The sequence below is a fragment of the Seriola lalandi genome, unplaced genomic scaffold (genome assembly GCF_002814215.2).
Source record: "Seriola lalandi dorsalis isolate HSWRI2012SDOR001 ecotype SW California unplaced genomic scaffold, Sedor1 jcf7180002054907, whole genome shotgun sequence".
NCBI classification, from domain to species: domain Eukaryota; kingdom Metazoa; phylum Chordata; class Actinopteri; order Carangiformes; family Carangidae; genus Seriola; species Seriola lalandi.
The window spans coordinates 2,124,492-2,134,481 of record NW_019525459.1 but is presented as its reverse complement, the minus strand read 5'-3'; the positions used below and the strand labels follow the sequence as shown (position 1 = coordinate 2,134,481).

Here is a 9,990-nt window from a genome sequence, read left to right as displayed (position 1 = left end):
AAATTAACACTCAGAGTGAAAGGGAATAACACAATTTCGAGTTAAAAGTGCACTTATGTGGTGACATAAAACAACACCAAGGGTGTCAAATTTTAACACTATTAAAGAGTTAAAATATTAACACTTTTCAAAGTGTAATTTTGACTCAAAATCCGTGAGAACTATATAAACTCAGAAAAAGTGTTAAAATTAACACTGGGAGTTGAATTAACACTCGATTTTGCTGTGTAGGCTAATTTATTGCCATGCTGCTGCTCCTCTCGCACCGTGCGCACGCAGGCAGGTGTGTGAGTGAGTTACTATCATTACGGTGACGCTCTATGTCTCTGTTTCTCATGATTCAATAACAGCTTTTTAGGTCTGTATGCCTATTCAAAATTATGAATGTAATTGTGCCTCAGTATTGTTTTATAATAATTATGTGCCTGCAATGCAATAGTATTGAAGGCATTGTGACGGCCTCCTGCCTCTAGGGCCTGCTGTTGGGTTTTGTGTTGTCTTGTCTCCCAGGTACCAGGTTGCTGAGGTGGGAGGGGGTGATGCAGGTGAAGGAAGGAGCATTAATAATAAGCATGGGTAGGTTTTTGTACATATTATAAAAAGGGTAAAGTGACTTTTTTGGGTAAGCTTGTGAATAGTTTAATGTAATGATAAATGATTTGATTTGGTTAAATTGAAAAAAAAAAAAAAGATGTAGGTATCTATATATAGATTTCAGTTAGCGCTGAGTTGTTTGAGGTTCCGGGGTAGGAATCCGGTCTTTATGGAGGGGGGTGTGACGGCCTCCTGCCTCTAGGGCCTGCTGTTGGGTTTTGTGTTGGCTTCTTTTGTGTTGTCTTGTCTTGTCCTTCCCTACAGGTTGTAGGTGGGGCTTGCCACACCTGGGTGGACCTGGCCAGTCCACAGGTGATAAGAGCCGGCATTACTCCTCACACGCTCTCTGACCTGCACGACTATGGGACCTACCTGGCGCGGCTGCACGACTGCGCCCGCGATCCCTCGGCGCATTGTGTTTTGGTTTAGTTAATATATTTGTTAGTTTAGTTAGTGTTTGACTATGGTCCAATTTCCTACTTTTATATTGTTTGTAATAAAATCATGTCATTTTTGCTATGGAAACCGTACGTCTCCTCGTTTTCGTCATGGCTGTGAGCCAGGTCATGACAAAATGGGGGCTCGTCCACTTGTTTCGCCTGTGCGCACCGGTAGGTCATTCAGTCATTCGGTTTGTGTATGAGCTCGGAAGGTTGTGAATGAGATGACGTGCTTACTACGGAAACGCGTGGGAATCCGGAAAATTCCTAGGGCTTTGTTTGAAATGTTTGGTACGTTGCGCGGAGAGGTATGGTTGTTTCAAAATGAATTCGTTTCATGTTTAAAAATGATCTGTTTGGTAAGTAATATTTGCCGTGGCTGCTTAGTATTTAAGTAAAGTTTATTGTTTTTTGAGCACCCTGATAAGCTTAGCCGACGGGCAAGCAGGACTTGTCACTTTGTTGTTTTTTATTTTTTTATTTTTGTTGGCAAATCCTGAGGAGGGAGCGCTGCAGGCTCGGGGTATTACGATCGGCTGTGTCCATGGTCGAGAGTAGTATTTCGGGTCTGGTGACGTTTCGAGCTCGGCAAGGCCATCGAAGACGCCTGTTTGAGGCTCAAGTTAGATCTGTGGGTAGGCAGTCAGGGTTTGGGGTGTATCAAACCTTTCCCATCTGTTAAAGTTTGAGGGGAATTAAAGCAGCTCGGTAAATACTTGGTATTTGATATCACTTTGTGCGCGAGGTTTTTGGTAGGTAAATTTGTTAATCTTTGTTTTGAACCGCAATAATAGAAATGTCTGATATTTCTGTTTTTGTTAAAGCTCCCTCTGAGGACTTTTTGAATAAATGCACTAAGGAGCAGTTGTTAAAAATTGCAGATCATTTTGAAATTGATATTTCGGACAGGCGGTTAAAGGACACTGTAAAGAGTATGTTGACAGCTAATTTAACTGAGATGGGGGTGTTGGCCGTGGAGCCTGGGTGTCCTCCTGATGCTGGTTTTTCTCAGCCGTTCATTGCAGCATCTAATTTCACTTTTGAGCAGCAAAAAGAAGTGTTAAAGATGCAATTAGAACATGATAAAATGAGACAAGTGGAAATAGAAAAGCAGTTAGCTATTGAAAATTGCGCTTTCAGACTGAACAGGCAAAGCTCCAGTTTCAGCAGAATACGCTGGATTTAATGAAAAGCGGCAAGTCAATTGGAGATGGCTCTTTTGAAGTGGATGCGTCTTTGTTTTTTCCGGGGTCTTCTAAATGTTTTGATGTTTTAGGTAATCTTAGGTTGTTGCCTAAATTTTGTGAAAAAGACCCGGAGACTTTTTTCTCGTTATTTGAGCGTGTTGCGGAGTCGAGAAAGTGGCCTGAGTCTGCTCTTCCTTTAATGTTGCAGTGCGCGCTGACCGGTAGAGCTCAGGAAGCTTATTCAGCTCTGTCCGCGTCAGACAGACAGAATTACGGCCTTGTGAAATCTGCTGTGCTAAAAGCTTACGAGCTCGTACCCGAAGCTTATCGCCAACGTTTTCGTACGTGGAAAAAGGTTGATAACCAAACGCATCTCGAGTTTGCTCGTGACTTAACGGGACATTTTACGCGTTGGTGTTCTGCGTTGAAAGTAAAAACTTTTGATGACTTATGTGATCTGATACTGTTGGAGCAGTTTTAAAAACTCTATTTCCGAGAACATTGCACAACATATTAGTGATCACAAGGTAAAGACTGTGAACGAAGCCGCTGCTCTGGCTGATGACTATGTGCTGACGCACAGACGGTCTTTTGGAGAGTTGCGCACTCACGGTACTAGTTTTGGTGAGCGTGCAGGGGTGAGTTATGTTCATTTGGGTAAGTCTGACTTTAGTGAGCACAACACGAGAGACAGATAAAATTTGTAACTACTGTCACAAGAAAGGACATTTTAAAGCTGACTGTTTTGCACTTAAAGCTAAAACCAAACCGAGTGGACCGGCGGGGCAGCCGAAAGGCGCCTGTCTCGCTGTGTCCGGGCCAAAAACACTCTCAGTACAGGTAGAAAGTGTGAATGAGCACGGTAAAGATGTACCTGATGAACTTGAATCCTTCTTGCCTTTTGTTTCTGATGGTCACGTTTCTTTGGTGGGGAGTGATTTTAAAGTTCTTGTTAAAATACTGCGTGACACTGCTGCCTTTGACTCATTCATTCAGGCTTCGGTGTTGCCATTCTCTGAAGAGAGTCACACGGGGTGTTTTGTGCCGGTTTTGGGTGGGGATGGAGGTTTTGCGAGTCCCTTTGCACAATATGATGTTGTATTCTGATCTTTTTCAGGGGCAGATAACAGTTGGGGTGCGTCCTGCGCTGCCAATTGATGGCATCACGCTGATTCTGGGTAACGGTGTGGCAGGTGGACGTGTCTGGGCTGACGCTCCACCTTTGCTGCACCCTGTAGTCTCTTCTGTTCCGTTGGTGAGAAAACAGCCCGACGAGTATCAGGCCAGCTTTCCTGAAGTTTTCACGGCGTGTGCGGTGACGCGGTCAATGACACGTGACACCCCTGATTCAATCTCTGAACCTGTAAAAATTAAAGGTGAGGTGTCAGATTCGTGGGATTTTTCTTTGTCTGAAGTACCTCTGTCGGCATCGCAGGAAGAGCTGAAAGTGGAGCAGCGGGCGGATCCTTCTCTAGAGGGTTTGTTTGACATGGTGTTATCTGGAGATGAGGTACAAAATAATTCTCATGGTTATTTTTTGCTGAAGGAGCTTCTGGTGAGAAAGTGGGTGCCTCACGGAGATGACTTCGTTGGAGACCCCATTATCCAAGTTGTTGTGCCTGTTAAGTTCCGTGGGTCTGTGTTGAAACTTGCTCATGATGAATCTGGACACTGGGGGGTGAAAAAGATTTATAACCGGGTCCGCAGGCACTTCTTTTGGCCTCGATTAAAGAGGGATGTAGTATCTCATATTAAAACATGTCATACTTGTCAGCTCACAGGTAAACCAAACCAGAGTATCAAGCCCGCTCCTTTGTTCCCGATTCCTGCCGTAAATCAGCCGTTTGACATCTCATTATTGATTGTGTCGGACCACTTCCTCGTTCTCGTTCAGGTGCTGTGTATTTGTTAACAGTTATGTGTCAAAGCACTCGTTTTCCTGCAGCGTATCCATTACGCAAGATTACTGCGCGCTCTGTTGTGCGCGCAATGTCTCAGTTTATTTCTATTTTCGGCATTCCAAAGGTAATCCAGTCTGACCAAGGCTCAAATTTTACCTCCAAACTCTTCGCTCAAGTGTTGAGACAGCTTCACATTAGGCACAATAAAGCATCTGCGTACCATGCCCAAAGTCAGGGAGCTTTGGAACGTTTCCACCAGTCCTTAAAATCATTGTTGCGTTCCTACTGTGTGCAGATGGACAGAGATTGGGAGGAGGGGTTACCCTGGTTAATGTTGGCAGCCAGAGATGTGACACAGGAGAGCACTGGTTTCAGCCCAAATGATTTGGTGTTCGGTCACACTGTGCGTGGTCCTTTAACTGTTCTGAGTGATCAGTGGAAGGAGGCCGAGCCACCTAAAAATCTTATTGATTATGTGAATGGTTTCCGCCATAGACTGTTTGCTGTCGGAGAATTGGCGAAGAAAAACTTGACACTTTCTCAGAACAAGATGAAAAAACTATGATCGGCGTGTTGAACGCCGCGTGTTTAGTGTGGGGGACCAAGTCTTAGCGTTGTTACCCATTGTGACTTCTCCCTTTCAGGCTAAGTATTCTGGTCCACATGAAGTGACAAAGGTAGTCTCTGAACACAACTACATGATTTCTACTCCAGAGCGCAGAAGGAAAATGCAGCTGTGTCATGTCAATTTGTTAAAACCCTATTATGCTGGTGTTTCAGATGACACCAACAGTGAGTGCCTCAGGACTTTCACACTCTGCTTGTTCGGTGGGGAGAGTGTCCACAGTTTATTCTCCACAGTCAGTGTCCACTGAGGTAGACGATAGTTTACCTTGTGTTGATCCTGCCGTTCTTCAAGGTCGCCTTAAAAACTCGGAGTCCCTGAGTAACCTGCAGGTCCTCTTAGGTCACTTAGCCGAGTCCAAACAGGCAGATTTATGTAATATCATAAAATCCTTTCCTTGTTTGTTCAGCGACACTCCCACGCAGACAAACTGAATAGAGCATGATATTGATGTTGGAGATGCGCAGCCAATCAGGCAGAGGTTTTACCGAGTGAACCCTGAAAAACGTAAATATCTGGATGCTGAAATAAAATACATGCTTGATAATGGAATTGCTGAACTTTCTTCTTCCAGTTGGGCTTCCCCTTGTCTTTTAGTGCCGAAGGCTGACAACACTCCCAGATTTTGTAGCGATTTTCGTAAGTTAAATGCTGTAACGAAACCCGACTCTTTTCCACTTCCCCGCATGGAGGATTGCGTCGATCAAGTGGGCCACGCCAAATATGTCAGCAAGTTCGACCTCCTAAAAGGTTATTGGCAGGTCCCTTTGTCTGAGCGGGCGCGTGAGTTATCCGCGTTTATTACTCCGACTGGTTTGTATTCTTACAAGGTCATGCCTTTTGGGTTGCGCAATGCCCCTGCTACATTTCAGAGGCTCATGACAAAAGTTTTGGGGGATTTGGAGGGGTGTACCGTCTGTTTAGACGATGTGGTTGTTTTTTCTGACACGTGGGTTTCTCATGTTGAGCACATGCGTGCGTTGTTTGCCCGGTTGGCTGAGGCGCGTCTGACCGTTAACCTTGCAAAGTGAGTTCGCCAAAGCAACGGTGACGTATCTTGGTCGGGTGGTGGGGCAGGGTACTGTCCGTCCCGTTGAGGAGACAGTTAAGGCAGTTGCGTGTTTTCCTGTTCCTACAACCAAAAAAGAGCTCATGCGCTTCTTAGGTCTTGTTGGTTATTATAGGAGTTTTTGCAGAAATGTTTCTGATGTAGTCGCACCTCTAACAGATTTGCTTAAATCAAACGCGACTTTTGTATGGTCTCCTGTTGGCCAGCAGGCATTTGAAAAAGTATATATGTAATATGTAATATATACATGTAATGCGCCTGTTCTCTCTGCTCCTAGGTTCAATCGTCCCTTTGCTCTCCAAGTTGATGCCAGTCACGTGGGGGTGAGGGCGGTACTGTTGCAGAGTGATGAGTTTGGCATCGAAAAACCAGTGAGCTTCTTTTCTAAAAGGTTTAACTCATACCAACTTAACTATTCTACCATCGAGAAAGAAGCATTGGCATTAGTGTGGGCACTTAAACATTTTGATGTGTATATTGGATCTGGTGTCGTACCTGTTGTGGTCTTCACTGATCATAACCCTCTTGTTTTCTTAAACTCGTTACAGTGTCCCAATCAAAGGTTAGTGAGATGGTCACTATTCCTTCAGTCTCACTGGCTTGATATTAGACACATAAAAGGGTCTGACAATGTGGTGGCAGACGCATTGTCCAGAGCACCTGTAGAGTAGATATAGCCAAGTGTTTGTCCTATGATGTTGTTGTTGTTGTTGTTTCCTCGTCCTGCGTTTTCCTCCCCTTACCCCTCTTAAATTGCTCCCAGGTACCAGGTTGCTGAGGTGGGAGGGGGTGATGCAGGTGAAGGAAGGAGCATTAATAATAAGCATGGGTAGGTTTTTGTACATATTGTAAAAAGGGTAAAGTGACTTTTTTGGGTAAGCTTGTGAATAGTTTAATGTAATGATAAATGATTTGATTTGGTTAAATTGAAAAAAAAAAAAAAGATGTAGGTATCTATATATAGATTTCAGTTAGCGCTGAGTTGTTTGAGGTTCCGGGGTAGGAATCCGGTCTTTATGGAGGGGGGTGTGACGGCCTCCTGCCTCTAGGGCCTGCTGTTGGGTTTTGTGTTGGCTTCTTTTGTGTTGTCTTGTCTTGTCCTTCCCTACAGGTTGTAGGTGGGGCTTGCCACACCTGGGTGGACCTGGCCAGTCCACAGGTGATAAGAGCCGGCATTACTCCTCACACGCTCTCTGACCTGCACGACTATGGGACCTACCTGGCGCGGCTGCACGACTGCGCCCGCGATCCCTCGGCGCATTGTGTTTTGGTTTAGTTAATATATTTGTTAGTTTAGTTAGTGTTTGACTATGGTCCAATTTCCCACTTTTATATTGTTTGTAATAAAATCATGTCGTTTTTGCTATGGAAACCGTACGTCTCCTCGTTTTTGTCATGGCTGTGAGCCAGGTCATGACAGCATATATTACTATCCTACATACTTATTCGACCTATTCCTTATCGAAATTTTGGTGCCTAACTCCCGCGGCTTTGAGAAAACCTGGACAATATATATATCCATACATGCGGCTCGATCGGGAGTAGTGTGCTGTGACTTTTCTATGGCGATAAAAGGAGAAAAAATTCCCATAGTGAATGAATGGGGAGACAACCATTTCAGATTTTAGAATGGGTGTGTATTGCACAGAATGTTCAGAGTGGCAGAAGCTGTAGAACTTTCTGTGCAACTCGTCCTTCTGGCCACATATTTTAGTCTTCACACATCATGGCTTCCTCAGTAGTAGACAAATTTGTGCTGTTTCATAGAAAGTGTCTACCTAAGCACAGAGACTTGGAGGAGTACCCTCCACCTCTCCCATTGACTGCAATACAAATTCAGGAGCTGATTTTGCGAGAAGCAGAAATTACCTTTTTTGTAACTTGCACCTGTGTCCACATTTTTGGCTCTAGAAACACCAAAGCCAGATATTCAGTGCACAAGGGTCTTGTGCCGCTCATGGTCCACTTATGGTTCTGATAGGAGTTACTGTTATTTTAGAAATAGCAGTTGATGGGGGGGTAATCAGAACCAAAATCTCACTCAGCTCTGTCTTCCAGCTAGACACAGGTGTTTGAAACAGCTCGTTAAGAAACTCTTTGATTACTGTCATGTTTATAAACACACACACACACACACACACACACACACACACAGCCAGACTCACGCACACACACACATACCGCTAACGCAGTATCTGGGGGGAAATGGACAAAGCTGATTCTTATTGGCTAATTAGACTCATTAACTCTAACTCTTATTACTCTCAAGTATGAGAGCATCTATAATGCAAATTAACACCGTGTATGTGTGTGTTCATTTCTTTCTATGATTGTGAGGACAATTTTGTTAAGAAGCCATTTTTGTACACATATGTACATACATATACTGACAGACACACTTTTTCAAGCATTTTAGCATTATGGTGAGATTATCTTTTCAATAGGACTTGTAGATTTCCCTCTAATATCCCATTTTCAAACACAAGTTTCATCTTAAAAGCCGTTGACTGCCCAGAGAGACGGAGGGGATTGTGTGGGCGTGTTTCCCTCCCCCCTATTTCTAAGCCTTTTAACTCAGGTATGAGAGCAAATGTAAGGTAAATCAACACGGTGTACTTGCCTGTACTTGTGTGTGCCTTCCACCTACATTTCTTTGTTTGTTTTCTACATGACGTCCTGTCACTGAGGTTGGTTGTGGGATGATTCTGAGGACGTCATGAATGAGATACCACAAAGTATCGTCACGATTTGGAAAGAAGAAGCTTTTTAGACCAACTTTGTTCATACATGTGACTTTTGTAAGTGTCTGATTGATCTCGACAATGATCCCACAATAAATGTCATCATCATACTTGATGACACACCATTGTCCAATGATATCTTAGCTTTCCCATTTGATTGTGTCTGTTTTCTGTGCTTGTTGTTCTTTTGTGGGTTCAACTTCAAATTCAAACATTTGTGTGTTGTGACATGTACACTCTGCTCAGGTGAGCAGCTGATATCTTTTTAGATGACCTTTCCTGGTGTGGCAGTGATTATCTGATGGAGGCGTGTCCTCAGTTTCCTCATCAGTGTAAAACAGCTATACAGAGACGTGGGCATCTAATAGACAGTCATACAGTTGCTTGGCATTTGGAATTTCTTTTCCTTCATTGACTAATCTGTCTGCTGTTCTTTTTAAAAGCCCACCACCTTACCATGCCCTGCTTCTAATGAGCTCCATGTGCCTTTCTTGAACAACTCTGTGCTAAACAAAGTTTCCCCTCTGGCAATAGTGATTGCATGGTCACTAGAATATGAATCAAAGTTACTGATGGATGATGGGTTTGCACATGACCTAACAGAGGGGACAGGTGTGTCCATATACCAAGTGGACTTTTCTCTTTTGGTGCAGGGATGGTCGTGAAGCACAGATGTTTGTTTACTCCTCCCACATGAAGGATTCCTGTATGCAGAGTCACCTGCTGCTGAGAGGATGCAGAGTGAACTGCCTCAATCTCTGCTGACAATATGAATGCATAATTCTCAGAAAACTCAAATGTGAATCAAACACTTGGGAGATTTTACTTTTGGAAAGTGTATCCATGTCAGGTTTAGGAGTTTTAAGGATCAAACTGCAGACAAACAAAGGGAGTTGGTGGAAAAAGTGTTTTAATTACAAAAAGAAACCTCAAAAATCAATCCAAAAAACCACTCAGGAAAATACTGGGAACGTCACAAGTAAAACAAAAGCAAAACAGAAATCAAGAAAGCACTGGGAACACAGGAGCAAGAAACAAACTGAACCAAACAGGATACAACAGACGAATAGACATAGACAACAGGGAGCACAGAGACTAAATACACACAAGGGAGGTAAGGTTGATTGAACATAGGTGAAACACATTGGGCATGGCAGACAATCAACAAGGGGACACATGAGGAAGGGCAAGTGACACAAGGAGGGAAACAGGACAAAGACTGGAAGTAAAATAATTGCAAGACACACAAGGCAAGTGATTCCAGAATAAAATAGGAAATCAACCAAAAGTCCAAACATAAAGATTCACCAGAAATAGTCCTATCAGATCAAACCATGACAGCCAAAACTTTTGACTGGTACTGTATTTCTTGAATGTTGAATTGATGACTTGTGAAAACTCTTAGCTGGCTATGATTCTTTCTCTCTTTCTTT

At 43.5% G+C, this 9,990-nt stretch overlaps 1 protein-coding gene across 1 annotated transcript in view; it reads left to right on the top strand.

Moving 5' to 3' along the window:
* The window catches only part of LOC147817725 (uncharacterized), a 13,966-nt gene extending 6,874 nt beyond the window's left edge, over positions 1–7,092 (top strand). The window contains exons 7-10 of the mRNA XM_087169691.1: positions 859–1,002; positions 3,339–3,555; positions 3,637–3,731; positions 6,928–7,092. Of these exons, the coding sequence (XP_087025817.1) occupies positions 859–1,002; positions 3,339–3,555; positions 3,637–3,731; positions 6,928–7,092 (621 nt within the window). The remainder of the gene's footprint in view (positions 1–858; positions 1,003–3,338; positions 3,556–3,636; positions 3,732–6,927) is intronic.
* Positions 7,093–9,990: the final 2,898 nt, after the last annotated feature.